General features: G+C 52.0%; 1 protein-coding gene across 5 annotated transcripts; it reads left to right on the top strand.

Annotated features, from left to right (window-relative positions):
- Positions 1 to 26,104, top strand: LOC135968402 (receptor-type tyrosine-protein phosphatase H-like). 5 transcript variants are annotated; one of them, XR_012428020.1, is made up of 19 exons: positions 1 to 119; positions 1,226 to 1,259; positions 1,470 to 1,727; positions 3,433 to 3,699; positions 5,309 to 5,575; positions 7,115 to 7,381; positions 9,284 to 9,550; positions 11,096 to 11,365; positions 12,604 to 12,903; positions 13,237 to 13,343; positions 18,401 to 18,479; positions 18,593 to 18,640; positions 23,671 to 23,807; positions 23,900 to 24,080; positions 24,212 to 24,282; positions 24,390 to 24,471; positions 25,007 to 25,117; positions 25,198 to 25,269; positions 25,351 to 26,104. XR_012428020.1 is itself a non-coding variant. In XM_065534932.1 (19 exons), exons 1-19 carry the CDS (start codon positions 69 to 71, stop codon positions 25,352 to 25,354), a joined length of 3,033 nt encoding a protein of 1,010 aa, XP_065391004.1. In that variant the 5' UTR covers positions 1 to 68; the 3' UTR covers positions 25,355 to 26,104. The 5 variants fall into 5 exon arrangements, 4 of the variants coding, with proteins under 4 accessions (XP_065391004.1, XP_073880906.1, XP_073880907.1 ...); XM_065534932.1 differs by having other exon boundaries at positions 13,237 to 13,503; XM_074024805.1 differs by lacking the exon at positions 12,604 to 12,903 and having other exon boundaries at positions 13,237 to 13,503.

The following is a 26,104-nucleotide window of genomic DNA, read 5'->3' as shown; positions in this document are numbered from 1 at the left end:
GAGTATAAAGTCCAGCAGGTGGAAGGACCAGGCCTGGGACTCCTGGGTCCCCAGCAGTATCTGGAGGCATGGCTGGGGCTGGCGGGGGCCTCAGGGTCTGGGGGAACCTGGTGCTGCTGGTAAGTGCTCCCCACCCAGAGCGGGCTCCCAAGGCAGGGACTCCCAGGTCTGAGGGAGAAGGAGCTGGGTCCCTGCACCTCGATATTGAGGAATTAGGTGCCAAAGATCCCCTGGAGAAGGAAGAGGGCTTCAGGCTTGGCAGAAACTGTAGCAGAGTCTTATACCCGGGCTCTTAGACACTGCTGTGTCTGCCGCGGGGACACCGGCTTCACCCGGGCTCTTAGACACTGCTGTGTCTGCCGCGGGGACACCGGCTTCACCCGGGCTCTTAGAGACTGCTGTGTCTGCTGTGGGGACACCGGCTTCACCTGGGTTCTTAGACACTGCTGTGTCTGCTGCGAGGACACCGGCTTCACCTGGGCTCTTAGACGCTGTTGTGTCTGCTGCACGGGACACTGGCTTCAGGCGACACACAACTGTGCTCACAATGACTGACGGACAGGGAGCAGCCCCTCCTTCCTCAGACTAAGAGTCCAGACCCCCAGTCCCTCCTCCCTCAGACTAGGAGTCCAGACCCCAGGCCCTCCTCCCTCAGACCCAGGAGTCCAGACCCCAGCCCCTCCTCCCTCAGACTAGGAGTCCAGACCCCAGCCCCTCTTCCCTCAGAACCAGGAGTCCAGGCCCCAGACCCTCCTCCCTCAAACCAGGGGTCCAGATCCCCGCCCCTCCACCCTCAGACCCAGGCCCCCAGCCCCTCCACCCTCAGACCCAGGCCCCCAGCCCCTCCACCCTCAGACCCAGGCCCCCAGGCCCTCCACCCTCAGGCCAAGGTTCCTGTTCCCCAACCTTGGTTTTTTTCTCTCTTCCCAGTGTGTTCATTGCTCTCTGCCCTCGGTTTTCAAGGCCATATATTTCGGGAAATGAAATCATTAATTTTATCTCTCGGCCTTCTTGGGTGGAGCCAACCCCAGCCCCTGACTCCGCCCCTGCCGTGCTCCCCCTTCTCGACCCAGGAAAGATGGTTTGGGTGACCTTCGTGACAGCCAACCTAACGTGCAAGGGTGACTCATGGGGCGGGGGACCAGCCGCTCCTCCCAGCCCCGCAGCCTCACTGGGCGGAGGAGTGGTAGAGAGGCTGACTCCGTTTTCTCTGGGTTCCCTCCAGGGCCTGTGCAGCTGGACAGGGACCAGGGCGACCGGTGAGTGACCCCTGCCTGAACTCACTGCCCACTCGAAGAGGTGGGACCGCAACTGCCATGAACCTCTGGGGGGTCCGCGTGGGGCCCAGTGGTCCGTGGTAGGGCTTATGAGCGCTGTTGTTTCTGGACTCGGGGCACGAGCTCAAGGGGTTGGGAGAGATGGCACTGACCTGGTTCCCTTTTCACCAGACCCTCCTTCCCAATTCTCAGCCCCCAACCCAGTGAGAAACCTGACAGTGGGGACTCAGACCACCAGCTCCATCTCCCTGAGCTGGGAGGTCCTCGATGACCCACAGAACTCCACCTACCGGGTTCAGTGCACTGGAGACTGTGGTAGAACCGAGACACGAACCACAACATACACCGTCACCGTGGATGGACTTAAACCCGGGTCATTGTGTACGTGTTCTGTGTGGGTGGAGAAAGACGGAGTAAACAGCTCTGTGGGGACTGTCACTACTGCCACAGGTAAGAGGCAGCCGCTGTTTTATTTTTATTTCTTTTGTAAGGACAGTGGTAGGCGGTGGTTGAAAGCTGACAAAATGCGACAGGTTCTTTAGTCCAATCGAAACACAGTGGAAGCTACACATGAGAATTTCAATTTTTCTGTCAGCCACATAAAAATAAGTAAAAAGAAACTGGTCCTCCTGTCTCTCCAAAAAAATTTAAAAATTAGCTGTGGTGGCGTGTTCCTGTGGTTCCATCTCCTCGGGAGGCTGAGGTGAGAGGATCACTTGAGCTCGGGAGGCAGAAGTTGCAGTGAGCTCTGATTGGACCACTGCACTCCAGCCTGGGCAACAGAGAGAAATCCTGTCTCAAAAACAAACAAACAAAAAAAAAAAAAAAAAAAGAAAGAAAGAAAGAAAGAGAAAGAAACAAATAAACTAAATTACTATGAGACATTTTATGTAGTCCATCAGATACATTTTTTTTTTTTTTTGAGACAGAGTCTCGCTCTGTCGCCCAGGTTGGAGTGCAGTGGCATGATCTTGACTCACTGCAACCTCTGCCTCCCAGGTTCAAGCGATTCTCCTGCCTCAGCCTCTCAAGTAGCTGGGATTACAGGCACGTGTCACCATGGCCGGCTGACTTTTGTATTTTTTTATTTTTTTGAGATGGAGTCTTGCTCTGTTGCCCAGGCTGGAGTGCAGTGGCCGGATCTCAGCTCACTGCAAGCTCTGCCTCCCGGGTTCTCGCCATTCTCCTGCCTCAGCCTCCCGAGTAGTTGGGACTACAGGCACCCGCCACCATGCCCGGCTAGTTTTTTGTATTTTTTAGTAGAGACAGGGTTTCACCGTGTTAGCCAGGATGGTCTCGATCTCCTGACCTCGTGATCCGCCCGTCTCGGCCTCCCAAAGTGCTGGGATTACAGGCTTGAGCCACCATGCCCGGCCGACTTTTGTATTTTTACTTGAGATGGGGTTTTGCCATGTTGGCCAGGCTGGTCTCGAACTGCTGACCTCAGGTGATCCACCTGCCTTGGCCTCCCAAATTGCGGGGATTAGAGGTGTGAGTTACCACACACAGCAGATACAAAATATTATCACTTTGACATGTAATCAATATAAAAAGAATCATTAAGGCCGGGCGCGGTGGCTCAAGCCTGTAATCCCAGCACTTTGGGAGGCCGAGACCATCCTGGCTAACCCGGTGAAACCCCCTCTCTACTAAAAAAATACAAAAAAATAGCCGGACGAGGTGGCGGGCGCCTGTAGTCCCAGCTACTCGGGAGGCTGAGGCAGGAGAATGGTGGGAACCCAGGAGGCAGAGCTTGCAGTGAGCTGAGATCCGGCCACAGCACTCCAGCCTGGGCGACAGCGTGAGACTTCCTCTCAAAAAAAAAAAAAAAAAAAGAAAGAATCATTAAATATATACACCGAGTACATACCCACAAAAAATATAGATATACAAAGGATTAATGAGATAGTTGACATTCTTAATTTCACACCAACTCTTCAAAAGCCGGTGTGGATCTCACACTAATGGCTCATCTCATTTCACAAAAGCCACATCACGAGTGCTCAACACTCACGTGGAACTCGTGGCTGCCACACTGGACGGTGCAGAGCTGGGCCTCCCTGCCTCCACCTGCTGGATCCAGTGGTTAAGGAAGGGCCGGAAAGTTCGAGGGCCAGAAACGACAACTCATTTCCCCTCCTGTACTGGTTTTCAGCTCCTAACCCAGTGAGAAACCTGACAGTGGAGGCTCAGACCAACAGCTCCCTCGCCCTGACCTGGGAGGCCCCCGAGGGCCCAGACCCACAGAACTCCACCTACTGGGTTGAGTATACCAGAGACGGTGGCAGAAGCGAGACTCGAAGCACAACAGGCACCAACATCACCGTGGATGGACTTGAACCCGGTTCTTTGTACGTGTTTTCCGTGTGGGTGGAGAAGAATGGAATCAACAGCTCCCGGGAGACTGGAAATGCCACCACAGGTGAGAGGCAGTCGCCATTTGTTTGATCTCTTATTTGTTTAAGGGACGGTAGGCAGGAGAACAGGGCCGATTGTCCAGTCCATAGTCCCTCTGGGCCACACTGAGCCAGGTACCCATGTCCATATCCTGGGGCAGTCTCAGCTCAGGAGATGAAGAAGGAATGAATGTCCATGGTACCTCCAGCTGTGAAGCTGGGGCCGGTCTGTGTCTAGAACTCTCTAGAATGTGGACCATAATGCCCAGGAGCATCTTCCTGCACCGACAGGAATGTGTAGGGGCCAAGGCATGTTACCTGAGCTTTCAAGGAATGAGATACTGTGAGTGGGGACACTCTGACCCTCTGACTCTTCTTCTAGTTCCCAACTGTGTCACATATTGAGGCTGGAAACTCAGATCGTCAGCTCCATGACCCTGATGTGGACAGTTCCCTGTGTCTACACCTCCATTATCCAATATGGTAGCCACTAGCCACACGTGGCTATTAGATTTAAACTCATTGAAGTTGCATGAAACTGCAAATTCAATTTCATGTTTCATATGTTTGAAAGCCCTGTTGAGGCCAGGCGCGGTGGCTCCCGCCTGTAATCCCAGCACTTTGGGAGGCCGAGGCGGGTGGATCACGAGGTCAGGAGATCGAGACCATCCTGGCTAACACGGTGAAACCTCGTCTCTACTAAAAATACAAAAAACTAGCCGGGCGAGGTGGCGGCGCCTGTAGTCCCAGCTACTCGGGAGGCTGAGGCAGGAGAATGGCGGGAACCTGGGAGTCGGAGCTTGCAGTGAGCCGAGATGGCGCCACTGCACTCCAGCCTGGGTGACAAAAACAAAAAAAAATGAAAAAAAAAAAAAAAAAGAAAGCCCTGTTGAACAGCCTCCATTTCTTTCTCTGTTCTCCTACCGTACTTGAAGGTGGGAGAACATTTTCGTCATTGAAGAAGCTCAGTTAGAAAGTGCTGACTCAGGTCCTTGCTACTCAAAACGTGATCCGTGTGTAGGTGGCATCCATGTTTCTGAGATCTGATTGGAAATATATTGGCAAGTGACACTGGTGGGAAAAAAAAGGGTGTGGGGGAGTGCTGACTCTCAGCTCCATCCTAGCCTTGCTGAGTGAGAACCTGCCTTTCACAAGGTCCCCTGTGAGATGGACACACAGCGAAGAATGAGAAGCACTGGTCTAGACCATACACCCTGCATCTACTGGCACCAGCTGTTGAGGGAGAACTAGGAAGTTTGATGATCAAAAATGGCCACTTGGCCGGGCACATTGCCTCACGCCTATAGTCCCAGCACTTTGGGAGGCCGAGGTGGGAGGATCACTTGAGGACCAGAGTTCGAGACCAGCCTGGCCAACATGGTGAAAAGATATAAAAATTAGCCGGATGTGGTGGTGCACACCTGTAGTCCCACCTACTCGGGAGGCTAAAGCAGGAGGATTGCTTGAACCCGGGCGGCGGAGGTTGTGGTGAGCCGAGATCGTGCCACTGCACTATGGCCTGGGTGACAGACGGAGACTCTGTCTCGAAAAAACAAACAAACAAAAAGCTCACTGGCTGCCCCCATTATGTTCTGTAGTCCTGCTCATATTAGATCTTTCTTCCTAATTTCTCAGCCCCCAGCCCAGTGAGAAACCTGAGAGTGGAGTCTCAGACCACCAGCTCCATCTCCCTGAGCTGGGAGGTCCCCAATGGCCCAGACCCACAGAACTCCACCTACTGGGTTCAGTGCACTGGAGACTGTGGTAGAACCGAGACACAAACCACAACAGACACCAACGTCACCGTGGATGGACTTGAACCCGGGTCATTGTATACGTTTTCTGTGTGGGTGGAGAAAGACGGAATAAACAGCTCTGTGGAGACTGTCACTACTGCCCCAGGTAAGAGGCAGCCACTGTTTTATTTTTATTTCTTTTGTAAGGGCAGTGGTAGGCGGTGGGTTGAGAGCTGACAAAATGCGACAGGTTCTTTAGTCCAATTGAAACACAGTGGAAGCTACACATGAGAATTTCAGTTTTCTATCAGCCACATAAAAATAAGTAAAAAGAGGCCGGGCGCGGTGGCTCAAGCCTGTAATCCCAGCACTTTGGGAGGCCGAGACGGGCGGATCACGAGGTCAGGAGATCGAGACCATCCTGGCTAACACAGTGAAACCCCGTCTCTACTAAAAAATACAAAAAACTAGCCGGGCGAGGTGGTGGGCGCCTGTAGTCCCAACTACTTGGGAGGCTGAGGCAGGAGAATGGCGTAAACCCGGGAGGCGGAACTTGCAGTGAGCTGAGATCCGGCCACTGCACTCCAGCCTGGGCGACAGAGTAAGACTCCGTCTCAAAAAAAAAAAAAAAAAAAAAAAGTAAAAAGAAACTAGTCCACCTGTCTCTCCAAAAAAGTTAAAAAATTAGCTGTGGTGGCGTGTTCCTGTGGTTCCATCTCCTCGGCAGGCTGAGGTGTGAGGATCTCTTGACCCCAGGAGGCAGAGGTTGCAGTGAGCTCTGATTGGACCACTGCACTCCAGCGTGGGCAACAGAGAGAAATCCTGTCTGAAAAAAAAAAAAAGAAAAAAGAAGGAAGGAAGGAAGGAAGGAGGGAGGGACGGAGGGAGAGAAGGAAGGAAGGAAGGAAGGAGGGAGGGACGGAGGGAGAGAAGGAAGGAAGGAAGGAAGGAGGGAGGGACGGAGGGAGAGAAGGAAGGAAGGAAGGAAGGAAGAAAGCAAGGAGAAACAAATAAACTAAATTACTATGAGACATTTTATGTAGTCGATCAGACACATTTTTTTTTTCTTGAGACGGAGTCTCTGTCTCCCAGCCTGAAATGCAGTGGTGTGATCTTGACTCACTGCAACCTCCACCTCCTGGGTTCAGGCAATTCTCCTGCCTCAGCATCCCGAGTAGCTGGGACTACAGGCACATGCCACCATGCCCGGCTAATTTTTGTATTTTTAGTAGAGACAGGGTTTTGCCATGTTGGCCAGGCTGATCTCCAACTCCTGACCTCAGGTGATCCACCTGCCTTGGCCTCCCAAAGTGCGGGGATTAGAGGTGTGAGTCACCACGCCCAGCAGATACAAAATATTATCATTTTGACATGTAATCTATATAAAAAGGATCATTAAATATATACACCGAATATACCCACAAAAATAAAAAATATATAAAAAGGATCAATGAGATAGTTGACATTCTTAATTTGACACCAGCTCTTCAAAAGCCGGTGTGGATCTCACACTAATGGCTCATCTCATTTCACAAAAGCCACATCACGAGTGCTCAACACTCACGTGGAACTCGTGGCTGCCACACTGGACGGTGCAGAGCTGGGCCTCCCTGCCTCCACCTGCTGGATCCAGTGGTTAAGGAAGGGCCGGAAAGTTTGAGGGCCAGAAACGACAACTCATTTCCCCTCCTGTACTGGTTTTCAGCTCCCAACCCAGTGAGAAACCTGACAGTGGAGGCTCAGACCAACAGCTCCCTCGCCCTGACCTGGGAGGCCCCCGAGGGCCCAGACCCACAGAACTCCACCTACTGGGTTGAGTATACCAGAGACAGTGGCAGAAGCGAGACTCGAAGCACAACAGGCACCAACATCACCGTGGATGGACTTGAACCCGGTTCTTTGTACGTGTTTTCCATGTGGGTGGAGAAGAATGGAATCAACAGCTCCCGGGAGACTGGAAATGCCACCACAGGTGAGAGGCAGTCTCCATTTGTTTGATCTCTTATTTGTTTAAGGGACGGTAGGCAGGAGAACAGGGCCGATTGTCCAGTCCATAGTCCCTCTGGGCCACATTGAGCCAGGTACCCACGTCCACATCTGGGGCAGTCTCAGTTCAATAGATAAAGAAGGAATGAATGTCCATGGTACCTCCAGCTGCGAAGCTGGGGCCGGTCTGTGTCTAGAACTCTCTAGAATGTGGACCATAATGCCCAGGAGCATCTTCCTGCACCGACAGGAATGTGTAGGGGCCAAGGCATATTACCTGAGCTTTCAAGGAATGAGATACTGTGAGTGGGGACACTCTGACCCTCTGACTCTTCTTCTAGTTCCCAACTGTGTCACATATTGAGGCTGGAAACTCAGATCGCCAGCTCCATGACCCTGATGTGGTCAGCTCCCTGTGTCTACACCTCCATTGTCCAATATGGTAGCCACTAGCCACACGTGGCTATTAAATTTAAAGTCATTAAAGTTGCATGAAATTGCAAATTCAGTTTCACATTTCGTGTGCTCAAAAGGCCTGTTGAGGGGCTCCCAGTTCCCCCTTCATCCTCCACTGTGCTAATACCTACCATATTGGAAAGTCAGAGGCCATCTTCACCACCACACAAAGCTCCCTTGATTCTCTCTTATTTTTTTATTTTTTTTTTAGAGCCGGAGTCTCGCTTTGTCACCCAGGCTGGAGTGCAGTGGCAGGATCGTAGCTCACTGCAGCCTGAAATTCCTGGGCTGAAGCCATCCGCCCACCTCAGCCTCCCAAGCAGCAGGGACTACAGACGTGGGCCACCACGCCTGACTAATTTATTTTTTTTAGAGATGAGGTCTTGCTATGTGGTCCAGGCTGGTCTCTAACTCCTGGCCTCAAGCAATCTCCCAACCTCCACCCCCCAAATTGCTGAGATTACAGGCATGAGCAATTGTGCTGGGCCATGGGGCCTCTCTTAGGCAGTGACTCCAGGCATAAAGCCTTCACCTTATGATATAATCTTGCAAGGGCCGGACCTCTTAATGCTATTCCATTGGAGATTAGGTTTCAGCTTATGGATTTGTGGAAGGGGACACACATATGGAGGCTATAGTGCTACTCAAATTATGACCCACGTGTGAGCTGCATCAGTGTTACAGGGAGCTGACTGGAAATGAGTTGGCGCCACCCCAGACCTACTGCTCAGAACCCGCATTCAACGAGATCCCCCGTGAGATGTGCACACATTAAAGTTTTTTCTTTTTTTCTTTTCTTTCCTGTTTTTCTTTTCTTTTCTTTTCTTTTCTTTTCTTTTCTTTTTTTTTTTTTTTTTTTGAGATAGAGTCTTGCTCTGTTGCCCAGGCTGGAGTGCAGTGGTGCAGTCTCAGCTCACTGCAACCTCTGCCTCCTGGGTTCAAGCGATTCTCCTGCCTCAGCCTCCCGAGTCACTGGGATTACAGGTGCCCGCCACCACGCCTGGCTAATGTTTGTATTTTTAGTAGAGAAGGGGTTTCACCATGTTGACCAGGTTGGTCTCGAACTCCCGACCTCAGGTGATCCACCCGCCTCGGCCTCCCAAAGTGCTGGGATTACAGGCGTGAACCACTGCGCCCGGCCAAGACAGCGTTTCTACTAAACCCCGTTGACCATGTTGCCCGGGCTGGTCTTGAACTCCTGACCTCAGGTGATCCGCTTGCCTCAGCCCCCCAAAGTGCTAGGATTACAGGCGCGAGCCACTGCGCCCGACACATTAAAGTTTGAGACACACGGTCTAGAACATACACCCTGCGTCCGCTGGCACCAGCAGTTGAACAAGAGCTAAGACCATGGAGGGCAGTGAGGGGCCCACTCCTGCCCTGTTTTGTTCTGTATGTCTGCCCACATAGGATCTTCTTCCTAATTTCTCAGCCCCCAACCCAGTGACAAATGTCCATGTGGAGACTCAGACCAACAGCTCCATCACCCAGAGCTGGGACGTCCCCAGTGGCCCAGACCCTCAGGACTACACCTACGGGGTAGAGTACACTGCAGACGGTGGTGGAACTGAGACCCGAAACACAGCAAAGGCCAGTGTGACAGCTGAGGGACTCGAACCCGGAACCTTGTACACATTCTCTGTATGGGCAGAAAAAAATGGAGCACGTGGCTCCAGGCAGAATCTCAGCATCTCCACAGGTAAGAACCCCCAGTGCCCACTCCCTGTTTTGGCGAGAGATTCAGAACCAGCAGCAGCGGCGTGGCACCTCCTCTGGGCTCTGGCTCTGTAGTCCGTAGGCTCTTCAGCCTCACTGAGCTCAGACACCCCCCTCTCCAAGTTCACAGGTAGATGTAATCACAGCTGGGAGCTGGCTCTGCCCTGAAGAAGAAGACAGCCCGTGCAGACGTCTCCTGCCGCTGAGCGTGGGGCTTCGGGGGCACAGGCCTTTTCTTTCTTCCCCTTCCCCTTTCTCTTTCTTTCTTTCCTTTCTTTCCTTCCTTCCTTCCTTCCTTCCTTCCTTCCTTCCTTTCTTTTCTTTCTTTCTTTCTTTCTTTTTCTTTCTTTCTTTATTTTTTCCTTCCTTCTTTCCTTTCTTCTTCTTTCTTTCTCTCTTTCTCTTTTCTTTCTTCCTTCCTTCCTCCCTCCCTCCCTCCCTGCCTTCCTTTCTTCCTCCTTTCCCTCCTTCCTTCCTTTCTCTTTCTTTCTTTCTTTCTCTTTCTTTCTTTCTTTCTCTTTCTTTCTTTCTTTCTTTTTCTTTCTTTCTTTATTTTTTCCTTCCTTCCTTCCTTTCTTCTTCTTTCTTTCTCTCTTTCTCTTTTCTTTCTTCCTTCCTTCCTCCCTCCCTCCCTCCCTGCCTTCCTTTCTTCCTCCTTTCCCTCCTTCCTTCCTTTCTCTTTCTTTCTCTTTCTTTCTTTCTTTCTCTCTCTCTCTCTCTCTCTCTCCCCCCCTTCCTTCCTTCCTTCCTTCCTTCCTTCTTTTCTTTTTCTTTCTTTCCTCTTTTTTTTTTGAGACAGGATTTCTCTGTTACCCAGGCTGGAGTACAATGGCACAATCTCAGCTCACCGCAACTCAGCCTCCTGGGCTCAAGCAATTCTCCCGCCTCTGCCTTCCAAGTAGCTGTGACTACAGGCACGCACCACCACACCCAGCTAATTTGTATATTTTTAGTAGAAACAGGGTTTTGCCATGTTGCCCAGACTTGTCTTGAATTCCTGGCCTCAAGTGATCCACCCACCTTGGCCTCCCAAATTGTTGGGATTACAGGCGAGAGTCACTGCGCCTGGTCTCTCTTTCTCTCTCTCTCTCTCTCTCTCTCTCTCTCTCTCTCTCTCTCTCTCTCTCTCTCTCCCTCTCAATGATCCTGCTCTGTCTCCCAGGCTGGAGTGCAGAGGCACAGTCATAGCTCACTGTAGCCTGAACCTCCCAAGCTCAAGCGATCCTCCCACCTCAGCCTCCCTAGTAGCTGGGACTACAGGCATGTGCTACTGTGCCCAGCTAATTTGTTTTAATTTTCAGTAGAGCTAGGGCCTCACTATGTTGCTCAGGCTGGTCTCAAATTCCCAGGCTCAGGCAGTCCTCCAGGTTTAGCTTCCCAAAGTGCTGAGATTACAGGCCTGAGCCACCGTGCCCTGCCAGGAATATTTCTTAATGAGCTGGGCTGCACAAGGACAGGGCATATCACTGTGTTCTGAACTCTTGGGGACTAGGGGACGTGGAAATCCTGACTCTGCTCCCTCTCCCAGTCCCCAACGCAGTGAGAAACCTCAGCAGGCAGGACGGGACCAACAGCTCTATCACGTTGCGCTGGACAGCTCCCCAGGGCCCAGGCCAGGCTTCCTACACCTACTGGGTCTCATGGATTGGGGAGGGCATGACTGACCCCAGGACCCAAAACACCTCAGATACTGAACTCATCCTAAAGGAACTGGAAGCTGGCCTCCTGTACCACCTCACCGTCTGGGCCGAGAGGAATGAGGTCAGAGGCTATAACAGCACCCTCACTGCAGCCACTGGTAAGACACAGTCAGTTCTCAATACAACTCTATTAGGATGGGGGAAGGGAGAATGTGAAGGGACTTTGGGAGCTCCTTGGGAGACGAAGAGTTCCCATGGGCTCCTCCAGCCTCACCGGCCGGAGCTTAAACCTATAGGCCCCGTTCCTAGTGGGTGTCATTTCTTAGCAGACAGGGCTTTCCAAGCTATGGGACCTGTTTCTTCTCCCTTTCGGAAATGGGCTCTTTGGGGTCAGGGAGAGCCCTCAGTTGTCCAGAACCACCTCTCAGGAGCTGACAGGCACCAGCTGGACAATAGCCAATAGCTGGTCCCAGGGAATTAGATGAACCAAGAGGCCCCCCATCTCTCAGCCTAGGCACAGTGGGTCCCACTCATGAGAAAATTCAAAATCACTCTGGAGACTAGCTTCATTCTTTTTTTTTTTTTTTTTTTTTTTTGAGACAGGGTCTTGCTCTGTTGCCCAGGCTGGAGTGCAGTGGTGTGATCATGGCTCACTGCAGCCTCGACCTCCTGGGCTCAAGTGATCCTCCCATCTCAACCTCCTGAGTAGCTGGGACCACAAGCGTGAGCCACCATGCCCAGCTCATTTAAAACATTATTTTTTGTAGAGACAGGGTCTCATTATGTTGCCCAAGCTGGTCTCGAACTCTTGGGCTCAAGTGATCTTCCTGCCTTGGCCTCCCTAGGCACTGAGATTATAGGAGTGAGCCACCATGCCTAGCCTGAACCTGGAACTCTTCAATCCTTGGTCATTTGGGCTAAAAAGATGAAATTTGTCAGCTCCCTCTAGAAAGGTGGTGTGTCTAGAGTGAGAAGGCACCCTACCTGGGGTTCCTGTGGAAAAGAAAATACAGAGATCAGATCTCAAGGGCCCTGAGAGGTGGTGTACTACAAATCCCATCACACCATGGAGCCATGACTTCATAAGCTGCAGCAATACAGAGAGTCTGTGGCATCATGGGAGTTGTAGTTTCAGTGGGTGAGATTGGTGTGCATTTGGGAAGAACAAAAAGATGACAGGGTGGGACCCAGGGCTGTAGCCAGGGGACGGAGAGGGCTACGAGATTCTGGTCCCCACAATCTTTGGGTGTCTAGGCTCTTTCCTGTGGTTCAGCCACCTTAGTCACTGGAGCCATTGATAATGGGTATCTCAGCTTTGCTGTGGGAGAGAGGCAGGCGGGCTAGGGTAGGAGGGTCTTCGAGGATACCCCCTTAGGCCTCTGTTCTCACTTCTCAGCTCCCAGTGAGGTAACAGATCTCCAGAATAAAACTCAGACTAAGAACTCAGTCACGCTGTGGTGGAAGGCCCCTGGAGACCCCCACTTTCAGCTGTACATATACTGGGTCCAGTGGGCCAGCGAGGGACGTCCCCAGAGGGGGCAATATCCCCGAGCGAATTGGGCCAACCAGACCCGCAGGACCAATGAGACACAGTACAAGGTGGAGGCGCTGGAACCCGGGACTCTGTACAACTTCACCGTGTGGGCAGAGAGGAATGACGTAGCCAGTTCCATGCAGAGCCTCCGTGCGTCCACATGTGAGACTCCGCTTCCTGCCTTCACGTGGTGAACTGGGCTTAGCTCAGGCCTTGAGGGCTGAGAGATGAATGGAATACAAATCCCATCAGGCCACGGGCCATGACTTCATGAGCTGCAGTGATGGAGGAGCCCAATGCCTCATGGGAGTTGTAGTTTGGAGGGACTTGTGTCCATTTGGGGAGGACAGAAAAGGAGGGAAGATGAGGAATTTGGATTTGGGGAGGAAGGGATGGGCTCCTCTCAGAAAACTGGCCTGAGTAGTGGGGGTAGGGGTGGAGGGGGTGGAAAACCACCTTGGATGGTGCTGCTGACCTCTTGCTTCCTTCACCCAGACCCAGACGCAGTCACCATCACTTCCTGCGTCAGCACCTCAGGGGGCTATGGAGTCATCTTGACCTGGTCCTGCCCCCAGGGAGGCTACGAGGCCTTTGAGTTGGAGGTGCGAGGACAGCGGGGCTCCCAGGACAGATCTTCATGTGGGAAGGGTGTGTCTGTATCAGGTCTTGGGCCGGCTCAGTCCTACCCAGCCACTATCACGACCATCTGGGATGGAATGAGGGTTGCGTCTCCCTCTGTGACCTGCCACACTGAGAGTGCAGGTGAGCGGAGCCTTGTGGGCCAGGCAGCTACGATGAAATGCTCAGTAGACCCCATCAGGCCCCGTTGTGAGGAAATCAATGGGACTCTTTTGTTTCTCATTTACTTTGAAACATTGTTTTTATTTTATATTTCGAGATGGAGTTTTGCACTTGTTGCCCAGGCTGGAATGCAGTGGCATGATCTTGGCTCACTGCAACCTCTGCCTCCCGGGTTCAAGCGATTCTCCTGCCTCAGCCTCCTGAGTAGCTGGGATTACAGGCACGTGCCACCATGCCCAGCTAATTTTTGGATTTTTAGTAGAGATGGAGTTTCACCATGTTGGCCAGGCTGGTCTCGAACTCCTGACTTCAGGTCATCCACTCGACTCAGGCTCCCAAAGTGCTGGGATTACAGGTGTGAGCCACCATCCCCATCTACAACTCACCACTTAAAGGTACAATTCAATGACTCTTCTTTTTTTTTTTTTTTTTTTGAGACGGAGTCTCACTCTGTCACCCAAGCTGGAGTGCAGTGGCCGGATCTCAGCTCACTGCAAGCTCCACCTCCCGGGTTCACGCCATTCTCCTGCCTCAGCCTCCCGAGTAGCTGGGACTACAGGCGTCCACCACCTCGCCCGGCTAGTTTTTTGTATTTTTTTAGTAGAGACGGGGTTTCACCATGTTAGCCAGGATGGTCTCGATCTCCTGACCTTGTGATCCGCCCGTCTCGGCCTCCCAAAGTGCTGGGATTACAGGCTTGAGCCACCGCGCCCGGCCCATCAATGACTCTTCTTATATTCACAACGTTGTGCAACCATCATCACTATCAGTTTTAGAACATTTTCATTACCCCCAACAGAAAGCTCACCCCGCTGAACCATCACCCCCTAGTTCTCCCATTCCCCAGCCCCCAGCCCTCGGAAATCTCTCATCCACTTTCAGTCTCTATAGATTTGCCTCTCCGGGACATTTCATTAAAATGCAATCATAGAATGGGCATAGTGGCTCATGTCTGGAATCCCAGCACTTTGAGAGGCTGAGGTGGAAGGATCACTTGAGCTCAGGAGTTCGAGACCAGTCTGGGCAACAGAGTGAGACCCCGTCTCTACCTTTTAAAAAATTAGCCAGCCGTGGTGGTGTGCGCCTGTAGTCCTAGCTACAAGGGAGGCTGAGTCAGAAGGATCACTTGAGCCTAGGAGTTTGAGACTGTAGTGAACTATAATCGGGGCCACTGCACTCCAGCCTGGGTGAAGGAACGAGACCCTGTTTCAAAAACAAAACAAAAAAAATGCTATCATAATTATGTGTTTCTTTGTGACTGGCCACTTTCACTGAGCGTAATTTATTTTGTTTTTGTTTTTGTTTTTGTTTTGAGACTCACTCCGTCACCCAGGCTGGAGTGCAATGGTGCAATCTCTGCCCGCTGCAACCTCTGCCTCCAGGGTTCAAGCAATTCTTGTGCCTCAGCCACCCAAGTATCTGGGATTACAGGCATATGCCACCATGCTTGGCTAACTTTTTATTTATTTATTTATTTATTTATTTATTTTTGAGGCAGAGTTTCACTCTTGTCACCCAGGCTGGAATGCAGTGGTGCGATCTCGGCTCACTGCAACCTCCACTTCCTGGGTTCAAGTGATTCTCCTGCCTCAGCCTCCTGAGTAGCTGGGATTATAGGCGCCTGCTACCACACCCAGCTAATTTTTATACTTTTAGTAGAGTATTTGCCATGTTGGCCAGGCTGGTCTCGAACTCCTGACCTCAAGTAATCCTCCTGCCTCTGCCTCCCAAAGTGTTGGGATTTATAGGCGTGAGCCACCGCACCTGGTCCATCCATTCATTTTTATCCATTCCCTGATCCAGTTGATGGATCAGTTGAGTAGTTTCCACTTTTGACTGTTATGGGTAATGCCACTAGGAATGTTTGTGGACAGGTTTTGTGTGGACGTATGTTTGTATTTCTCTTGGGTCTATACCCGGTAGTGGTACTGAGGGATCACATGGGAACTATATGTCTAACTGCCCCCTTCCTTTTTTTTTTTCCTAATGTGGTTGTATCATCTTGCATTAATCAATGGGATACTTGAAGAAGTTTGGAGTTTAGACTTTGGAAAGACCTGGCCATGTGCCAAGACCATGGCCATAAGCCTCACTCTGCCCTATTGATCACTCCCTAGGAATAGGGTTACTTATGAGATTGGGTCTCCAATCTGGAGAGAGACTGGGGGTTGACGCGGCGATCAATGGATGCTGTTTGAACTGGGTTTTGCCAGACTCCATTGTCTGGAAAGTTCTCTGCCTTAGTAACAAGGATCCCTGAGAGAACAGGTCCTCTAGTCCAATTCTGTGAGCCCAAGTCCATGAACGAGTCTCCCCTATAGGTTGTAAGATTCTGCAGTTCCCTGTCAACAAGCACGCTCTTCCCAGGATTGTTGAGAAGCTGCAGCTCGGCGGCCTTCAAGGCTGATGGAGATGGGCCATAGGCTTGAGTCTACCCTAAGACCAGACATTTAATGACAGGTCTTGGAAGAGCTGTGCCGTCAGCCTGAGAGCAGCCATAGACACCACACCACAGATCAGCCGGGCGCGGTGGCTCACGCCTGTAATCCCAGCACTTTGGGAGGCTGAGGCGGGTGGATCACCTGAGGTTGGGAGTTCGAGACCAGCCTGACCAACACGGAGAAACCCTGTCTGTACTAAAAATACAAAAAATTAGCCGGGCGTAGCGACGTGTGCCTGTAATCCCAGCTACTCAGGAGGCTGAGGCAGGAGAATCACTAGAACCCAGGAGGTGGAGTTTGCAGTGAGCCGGGATCGTGCCATTGCACTCCAGCCTGGGCAACAGGGCAAAACTCTGTCTCAAAAAACAAACCAAAAAAAAAAAAAAAAAGACACCACCAGATCTCAGTAGGCTCCTCTGCTGGGGAGCCCTTCCCCAGCCAGCAGGACCTCTGAGAAGATGAAGCCTCAATTCTGGGGAGAACAGAAGCCGTCCATGCTGGGGACGATTTCACAACCGGCAAAGTGTTTCCTCCGCCTTGGCACTACAGATGTTTCAGGCTAGATCCTTCTTTGTTGGGGGGGAGGGTGGGGGGGCGTCCTGTGCATTGTAGGATATTGAGCCGCACGTCTGGTTCTCACCAACTAGATGCCAGTAGCACTCCCACTTCCCAGCTGTGACAACCAAAAATGTCTCCAGACATTGCCCAGTGTCTCTTTGGGAACAAAATCACTCTTGTTGAGAACCACAAGTCTAAGCTAAGGAAGGTGAGAGTCACTTTTTGAGACATGATTTCACTCTGTTGCCCAGGCTGGAGTGCAGCAATACGATCACGGCTCACTGCAGCCTCCACCTCCCAGGCTCAAGTGATCCTCCTGCCTCAGTCCCCTGAGTAGCTGGGACTACAAGCATGTACTACCATGCCCAGCTATTTTGTTGGGGTCCTTTTTTTCTGAGAAGAGTCTCGCTGTGTCGCCCAGGCTGGAGTGCAGTGGTGCAGTCTCAGCTCACTGCAACCTCCACCTCCCAAGTTCAAGTGATTCTCATGCACAGCCTCCTTAGTAGCTGGGATGACAGGTGTGGACCACCATACCCAGCTAACTTTTGTATTTTTAGTAGAGGCGGGATTTTGTTATGTTGCCCAGGCTGGTCTCAAACTCCTGGGCTCGAGTGATCCACCCACCTCAGCCTCCCAAAGCGTTGGGATTACAGGCGTGAGCCATCGCACCTGGCCAGGAGTCATTCTTCAGCACCCAGGTCACCTGTGAAAATGATGGACAGTTGACTTTTGAACAATGGTCCCCTACACAGTAGAAAATCTGCATATAACACCTGGGCGCAGTGGCTCACGCCTGTAATCCCAGCACTTTGGGAGGCCAAGGCAGGCGGATCATGAGGTCAGGAGATTGAGACCATCCTGGCTAACATGGTGAAAGCCTCTACTAAAAATACAAAAAATTAGCCAGGCGAGGTGGCGCCTGTAGTCCCAGCTACTCGGGGGGCTGAGGCAGGAGAATGGCATGAACCAGGGAGGCAGAGGTTGCAGTGAGCTGAGATCGCGCCACTGCACTCCAGCCTGGGCGACAGAACGAGACTCCGTCTCAAAAAAAGAAAAAGAAAAAAAATCTGCATATAACATTTGACTCCCCCAAAATTTAACTACTACTACCTACTCTTGATTGGAAGCCTTACCAGTAACATAACATATATTTTGTCTGTAATATGTACTATATATTGTATTATTTTTGTTTGTTTGCTTTTGAGACGGAGTCTCGCTCTGTCACCCAGGCTGGAGTGCACTGGTGCGATCTCTGCTCACTGCAAGACCCGCTTCCCGGGTTCACACCATTCTCCTGCCTCAGCCTCCCGAGTAGCTGGGACTACAGGCGCCCGCCACCATGCCCGGCTAATTTTTTTTGTATTTTTAGTAGAGACAGGGTTTCATCGTGTTAGCCAGGATGGTCTCGATCTCCTGACCTCGTGATCTACCTGCCTTGGCCTCCCAAAGTGCTGGGATTACAGGCGTGAGCCACCCCGCCTGGCTGTACTATATACTGTATTCTTATAATCAAGTAGCTAGAGAAAAAAAGTTCTTAAGAACATCCTAAGGAAGAGAAAATGTATTCACTATTTATGAAGTGGATCATCATAAAGGTCTTCATCCCTGTGGTCTTTGCATTGAGTAGGCAGAGGACGAGGAGGAAGGAGGGGGGTTGGTCTTGCTGTCTCAGGGGTAGAGGAAAATCCATGGATAAGTGTGTAAGTATAACTGGACCCACGCAGTTCACACCCGTGATGTTAAAGAGTCAGCTGTAGTTGGACCAGGCTCCTGGGGAAGAGGAAAGGCTGGGCAAGGTTGGAGACAGATGACCAGATAAGACCTGCGCTCTAAGAGTTCCCAACGCCTCCTCCCCACAGGGGTCATTGCCGGAGCCATCGTGGGCATCCTCCTATTTCTCATCCTGGTGGGCCTGCTGTTTTTCTTCCTGAAGAGGAGGTGAGACTCCGCACAGGGCTGACCGCCTGGAGGGTGGGGGCTGGAGAAGAAGGAGGAGGATCCCTGGTTGCAGCCTCACCCCTGAGCCTTTCATCCTAACGTCCTTTTCCCAGGAATAAGAAGAACCCGCAGAAACCAGAACTTGGGGATCTGGTCTTCAGGTGAGCAGAAGGTCTCGGGGGCGCGTCGGAAAGAATCTGGTCAAATCAAGGGGTGTTTGCCGGCTGCCGGCTAGGTCAGAGGGCTTTCCTTGAATATCCTGCCTAAAATATTCCCGCGGGGTGTGGCGGCTCATGCCTGTAATGCTAACACTTTGGGAGGCTGAAGTGGAAGCATTGCTTGAGGCCAGGAGTTCGAGACCAGCCTGGGCAACCTAGTAAGACCACCAGAGGGTGGATCAGTGCATCTACCCACAAAGGTCTCAGAAGGGACCCATGCCCCTGCGGCTTCTGCGACAGGGACCACAGCCCTTCCATCTCGACTCACTCCCCAAGCAGCCTGGGCCAGTGAATTCAGTTCTGGTCTCAACTCCTGGACTTTCATTCATTCATTCAGCAGAATTCATTCATTCATTCAGCAAATATCAGCTGAGCACCAGCATGTATCAGGCACTGTTCTAGGTGCCAAACAACAGCTAATTAAACCAAGATTCCTGCCCAGCAGGGGCTTATACCCTAGTACAGGAGATATCAATAAACAAGATCGCTGGGGCACGGTGGCTCACGCCTATAATCCCAGCACTTTGGGAGGCCAAGGCGGGCAGATCACGAGGTCAGGAGATTGAGACTATCCTGGCTAACACGGTGAAACCCCATCTCTACTAAAAATACAAAAAATTAGCTGGGCTTGGTGGTGGGCACCTGTAGTCCCAGCTACGTGGGAGGCTGAGGAGGAGAATGGCATGAACCTGGGAGGCGGAGCTTGCAGTGAGCCAAGATCCCGCCGCTACACTCCAGCCTGGGCCACAGAGGGAGACTCCATCTGAAAAAATAAAAAATAAAAATAAATAAATAAATACACAAGGTCATTAAAAATATGATATAAACTTTCAGACGGGGCCAGGCATGGTGGCGCACACCTGTAATCCCAGCTACTCAGGAGGCTGGGGCAGGAGAATCACTTGAATCCAGGAACAGAGGTTGCAGTGAGCCGAGATTGTACCATATATATATAGAATAAACTTGGAGACAAAGCAAGAGGAGGGGATAGGAAGGGTAGAGGAATATTTTAATATTCTTTTTTTTTTTTTTTTTTTTTTTGAGGTGGAGTCTTGCTCTGTTGCACAGGCTGAAGTGCAGTGGCACGATCTTGGCTCACCGCAACCTCTGCCTCCCGGGTTCAAGCAATTCTCCTGCTGCCTCAGCCTCCTGAGTAGCTGGGACCACAGGCATGCACCACCACACCCAGCTAATTTTTGTGTTTTTTAGTAGAGACGGGGTTTCACTATGTTGGCCAGGCTGGTCTCGAACTCCTGACCTTGTGATCCACCCACCTTGGCTTCCCAAAGTGCTGGGATTACACGTGTGAGCCATGGCCCCTGGCCTATTTTGATATTCTTCTAATGTGAAAATTAGAAGAAATTAGAGAGAAAATCAGAAGAATTATTTTATTTTATTTTATGTATTAATTTGTCAAGACAGGGTCTCACTCTGTGGCCCAGGCTGGAGTGCAGTGGCCCTATCATAGCTCACCACAGCCTCGACCTCCTGGGCTCCAGTGGCCCTCCCACCTCAGCCTCCCCTGTAGCTGGGACCACAGGCATGCACCACAATGCCTGTCTAATTTTTAAATGTTTTGTAGAGATGGGAGTGGGAGGGGGCGGTCTTACTAGGTTGCCCAGGCTGGTCTCGAACTCCTGGCCTCAAGCAATCCTTCCACTTCGGCCTCCCAAAGTGTTAGCATTACAGGCGTAAGCCGCCACACCCCGCAGGAATATTTTAGGCAGGATATTCAAGGAAAGCCTTGCTAACGAGATGACTAAGAGGCAGTCATCTGAGTACAAACCTAAGCAAGTGGGAGAGGAGCAGTGCACGCATCTGGGAAGGGCGTTCCGAGGACAGGGACAGGCGAGTGGAGGGCCCGAGGCAGCAGCACACGTGAGGTTCGGAGAACATCGTGCATCTCCCACTGAGCAGAGTGAGGAAAGGGAGGGAGGTGGGAAATGAGATCAGAGCGACATCAGTGGGGCCAGAGCAGGCACAGGCTTGTAGATGAAAGTTAGGACTTTGGATTTATTGTGAGATGGGAGTTCTTAAAAGATTTTGAATAGATTAGTGACATAGTCTAACAGGTGTAAGAAGCAAAGGGAAGAGATTTGTAATAATCCAGACAAGAGGCCAGGCGCGGTGGCTCACACCTGTAATCCCAGCACTTTGGGAGGCTGAGGCAGGAGGATCACTTGAGGTCAGGAGTCCGAGACCAGCCTGACCAACATGGTGAAACCCTGTTTCTACTAAAAATACAAAAATTAGCCGGGCATGGTGGTGGGCACCTGTAATCCCAGCTGCTTAGGAGGCGGAGGCAGGAGAATCGCTTGAGCTTCGGAGGCTGAGGTGGCAGTGAGCCGAGATCACACCATTGCACTGCAGCCTAGGCGACAGAATGAGACTCTGTCTCAAAAAAAAAAAGAGAGAAAAAGAAAGAAAGTGAAACTACAAGAATGGGCCAAACCCTGTAAGAAGTGTGTGTCCAGTGAGAAAAGTGGCTTGGGGCTGGACACTGGGGAACAGTTACCTTTTAAGACAGACAGAGGAGGAGGGGCCTGCCCAGGAAATGGACGAGCAGCAGCTGGGTAGGTGGGGGCCAAGCCAGGACCGGTGTTCAGGAACAGTGCAGATCCAGGAAACAAGCAGGCACAGGCGGTGGTGCTAAACGATGCTGAGCAGTCAGGCTGGTGGGGGCTGAAACATGGCCTTTGCAATTACAGACAGGGAGGTCATGACGATTTTGGAGAAAGGTGGTCCCTGGAGTGGTAGATACAGACTCCAGGCCATGGTGATGGGATAACAGGAAGGAGAAACACTGGTCTGCATGAGAAGATTGAGTGTAGGGCTGTCTGAGTAGGTTTATTATTATTATTTATCCAGTACCACACTGCCCTGGTTGCTGTTGCTTTATAGTAAGTTTTGAAAATGGGAGGTTTGTTGGGCACGGTGGCTTGCACCTGCAATCCCAGCACTCTGGGAGGCCAATCAGGTGGATCACCTGAGGTCAGGAGTTTGAGACCAGCCTGGCCAACATGGCGAAACCCTGTCTCTACTAAAAATACAAAAATTAGCCGGGTGTGGTGGTGGTTTCCTGTATGTAATCCCAGCTACTCAGGATGCTGAGGCAGGAATATCGCTTGAACCTGGGAGGCAGAGGTTGCAGTGAGCTGAGACTGCACCATTGCCCTCCAGCCTGGGTGACAAGAAGGAAACTCCCATCTCCCAAAAAAAAGAAAATGGAAGGTTTCAGTCTACCAACCTTGTTCTTCTTTTTCAAGATTGTTTTGACCTATTTGGGATTTCTTGAGATTCCATATGAATTTTAGGATCAGCTTATTAATTTCAAAGAAGAAACCAGCTAAGTTTCTTAAAGGGTTCTTGTAATGCATGAACATGGGTGTCTGTTTATATAGGTCATAAAATTTCTTTCAACAGTGTTTCGTAGGTTTTAGAGTATGAGGTTTGTATTTCTTTTAAGTTTATTCCTGTTTTCTTCTTTCTGATACTATTGTAATTGGAATTTTCTTGAAATTGTTTTCAGATTGTTACAAGTGTATGAAAATACAATAGGTTTTTGTATGTTGATCTATTATCCTGCAACCTTGCTGAAGTAATTTATGAATTCTTATAGTTTTAGTGGATTCCTTAGGATTTTCTAGGTACAGAATCATGTCATGTGAATAGAGATCATTTTCCTTCCTTTCAAATCTGGATGCTTTTAATTTCCTTTTCTTGCCTGGTTGCCTAGCTAGCCTCCAGTACAATGTTGAACAGAAGTGGCAAGAACAGGCCTCCTTGTTTTGTTCCTGATCTTAGGGGAAGCATGCAGCCTTTCACCGTTTAAGTGTGCTGTTAGTCGTGGGGTTGGACAGATGCCTTGTATTAGGTTGAGGGGCTTCCTTTATACTCCTTGGTCATTGAGTGTTTTCGTTTACTTTTAACTATATACAGATATATTACTTTCCAGTTAAAGTAGTCAGTTACTCTGTTAAGACAAAAATATTTAGTCAGCATTTTAGACATAGTATATAGTCCCATACTGCATCTTTGGGTCAATAATGGACCATATATGAGACAGTGGTCCTGTAAGATTATAATACTCTGTTTTTACTGTTTCTTTCCTATGTTTAGATACACAAACATTTACCATTGTGTTATAATTGCCTATAGTATTCAGTACCATAACATGCTGTACGGGTCTGTAGTCTAGGAGCAATAGGGCTGTACCATAGAGCCTAGGTGTGTAGTAGGCGCTCCCATCCAGGTGTGTGTAAGTGCACTCTAGAATGTTCACACGATAGTAAAATCTCCTAATGCTGCATTTTCCAGCATGCACTCTCCCTGTTAAAGCTTAGTTTTAATGTGACTTTGCTTACCCCTTTCCTGGTTGATCAGCACATAGATTGCTTGGATTTCTTCATGTTCACAGGTGTGTGTTAGTCAACATTCAGCCAGTATTTTTGGAGCAGCTATGGGTGCCTGGTGGTTTCTCAGGGCTGAGGATACAGCAGTGGCAAAAGTCAGCCATCTCTGCCTTCTTGGAGTTTCTAGTTGGAGGGAGAGAGAGAGTAGTGTGAAGCCTTCCGTCCAGAGGGTGGGGCTGCTGGTGGGAAGGCCTGTCACTGTGGTGACAGTGTGAGGTGACAGCTGGGAGGTGACTTGAGAGCTGGTGAGTGGGTCTGTCTGCTCTGGCTGCCATGGCTGAGTCTCAGCCCACTTCCTAGGGCCTACTCTGCATGGAAGATTGGGGGCGAATGGTCTCCTTACGGCTTCATTCTGTCCCTGCCCGCTTGTGTTCTCACCTTTGGCTCAGAACTCTCCCAGCCTCTCCTGGTGTCACCACACCCCAAACTCCCTGACCCCTTCTGTGACCTGCCGGTCATCCCAGCCCACTCTCCTCGGGCTGGCCCTGGGCCGCAGGGAACGGGATGGGTGTCGGCTGGTCTGTCCCACACAGCTAGCTGACGAGGCGGTTTCTGGGGCAGGAGTGGAGGCAGCACAGACAGTGAGGATGAAGAAGAGGAGGACGAGGAGGAGGAGGAAGACGAGGAGGGCATTGGCTGTGCAGCCCGTGGAGGGGCCACCCCCATGTCCTACCCCAGCCCTGGCCCTCAGCCTCCAGGTGAATGAATGGGCGGTGTGGTCAGGTGTACACTGGGCTGTCTGCCTGCTACCGAGTTCACCCTCTGTGCCGCTCCCCCAACTCCATCCCAGGCCCCAGCTGGACAGCCACCTTTGACCCAGTGCCTACAGATGCCCCGACCAGCCCCCGAGTCTCCAGGGAGGAAGAGCTGCACACTGGGCCTCCAGCCCCACAGGGACCCCTCAGTGTGTCCCAGGACCTCCCCACCGAGGACCTGGCCAGCCCTCCTGCCCGTGATGCCCTGCAGCTCAGGTGAGAACCAGATGGGACGGGCTGGATGGCGCTGGTATCCCGAGACCAGGAGGTGGCCATGGGGTCCCAGTCCTCTCATAGGCTCGAGTGCTAACCCTAGCTGCCCCCTTGGGCTGCCTCTCATCTGCCAGGTCTCAGGACCCCACACCCCCCTCAGCACCTCAGGAAGCCACAGAAGGCAGCAAAGTCATAGAGCCCTCAGGTGAGCCCCAGTTTGCCCTGCCCACCTGTGGCCCTGGGCAGAGAGAGCAGCCTGGCCAGCTCTGAGCTTGCTGGGAGGCTGCAGCTGAGATCTCTCATCCCCCACAGCCCCCTGCCAGGCCTTGGTTAGCATCGGGGACCTTCAGGCCACCTTCCACGGGATCCGTTCTGCCCCCAACTCCTCGGACAGGTGAGCGGCGAGGTGGGGCTTGCTAAGGTGAGGGCCGCGTGTCAGGAGAAGCCTTTTCTCCTCCATGGTGAGGTGGGCTCTGGGTTCATCTTGTCCCTGAGCTGCTCCAGGTCTCCTTGGCAGGACCCCCAGGCCTAGCCTCATGTTGTGCCCCGGCCCCTGCACTCTGTAGGCTGGTTCTTCTCTTAGTAGCCTGGGATGCTTGGGGCCCTTGAGCCCCAGGGTTGGGAAAGGCTCGTTGGAGGGTGTGAAGGATTGGGAGGGTGAGAGCATGCAGAAGGCCCCTTGGGGCTGTCTCAGCTGGCCTCGAGTGCCTCTTCCACAGGGACAGGAGGCGGGAAGAGGGTTGCTTGTCTTCCTGCCCAGGGCCATGCCATCCCTCCACGCTGAGCCAGCTGAGTCCTTGGGAGGCCCCTCCTGGTGGGGCAGGTGGCAGACACACACCCAGTGAGCCGACTGCAGTCGTCTGGGGTGTGAGGGTGTCAGCAGGTGACAGTGGGGGCCACGCTGACAGCCGCACTTTCCTCACCCACAGTGCAACCAGAGACCCCGCTACCTCTGTCCCAGCCTCCGGGGCCCACCAGCGCCCCCAGACCACAGATGGGGAGAAGAGCCCAGAGCCCTTGGGGCTTCCCCAAAGCCAGAGGTGAGCACCAGGGCAGCGGGGCGCGGCAGGGCTGGTGGGGCAGGAAGTGACCTCTGCACATCCCCTCTCTCCCGTGACAGTGCCCAGGCCCTCACGCCTCCTCCGATACCCAATGGCTCTGCCCCGGAAGGGCCTGCATCCCCAGGCTCCCAGTGAGTGTGGCTGCAGCCTGGGGCTGGGTAGGTGGGGCTGGGCCTGCTGGACCCTCACACGACGTCTCCCTCTGTTTCCAGATAGCTGCCTGGTGCGGCAGCGGCGGCCAAATCTTCCGTCCTTCCGTGGATCTCCCAGGGTGGGGGCAGGGCGGGTCCCATGATGGCCCCCAGTGCCCTCATCACCCTGAACCCCCCACATTCTCTCCTCTGGACCCCCAGGAGGCGGGTGTCAGGGAGACAGGCCCAACCCACCCCCATTTGCACTGAGAAGAGAAGTTTTGGAGCATTGCCTCCTAGAATAAAGATAAAGAGAGTCAAATAGAGAGAATGGAGAGAGAGAAACGTATATTATATATTATATATAGAGAGAGGGAGGAGAGCGAGAGAAAGTGAGGACACCAAGCTGGGCTGGCGGCTCCAAAGCACAGCCTTCCCCGTTCCGTCCCAGCGGGGGCTGGTGTTAGGGGTCCCAAGGTTGCCGCCCACGTGCCCAGCCGTCCCATGCTCCAGCGCAGATGGCCACGCCCACACCCGGCCTTTCAGCTCAGGTCCACCATGGGGGACGGCCCAGCGCAGGTGGGGGTGCCAGAGGATCCCGAGTGGGGGCCGTGCCTTTGCCCAGACCCTGCACTTTCAACCAGGCCAGTCCGGCTCTGGGGAGCAGGGGCCTCCCCGGCAACACCCCTAGGGGCCTTGAGGGTCTGGGGTCCCAGCCCTGTTGCCAAGTGGCCTTGTCCCCAGCTCCCTCCTCCAGGCTGGTGTGAGTGTGCGTGCGTTCGTGCCGAGCTTCTATTTCATATTGCAAATATAAATAAAGGAAGACAGTTTACGA

Source organism: Macaca fascicularis, chromosome 19 (assembly GCF_037993035.2).
Source record: "Macaca fascicularis isolate 582-1 chromosome 19, T2T-MFA8v1.1".
In the NCBI taxonomy this organism is placed as follows: domain Eukaryota; kingdom Metazoa; phylum Chordata; class Mammalia; order Primates; family Cercopithecidae; genus Macaca; species Macaca fascicularis.
This window is presented reverse-complemented; position numbering and strand designations above follow the sequence as displayed.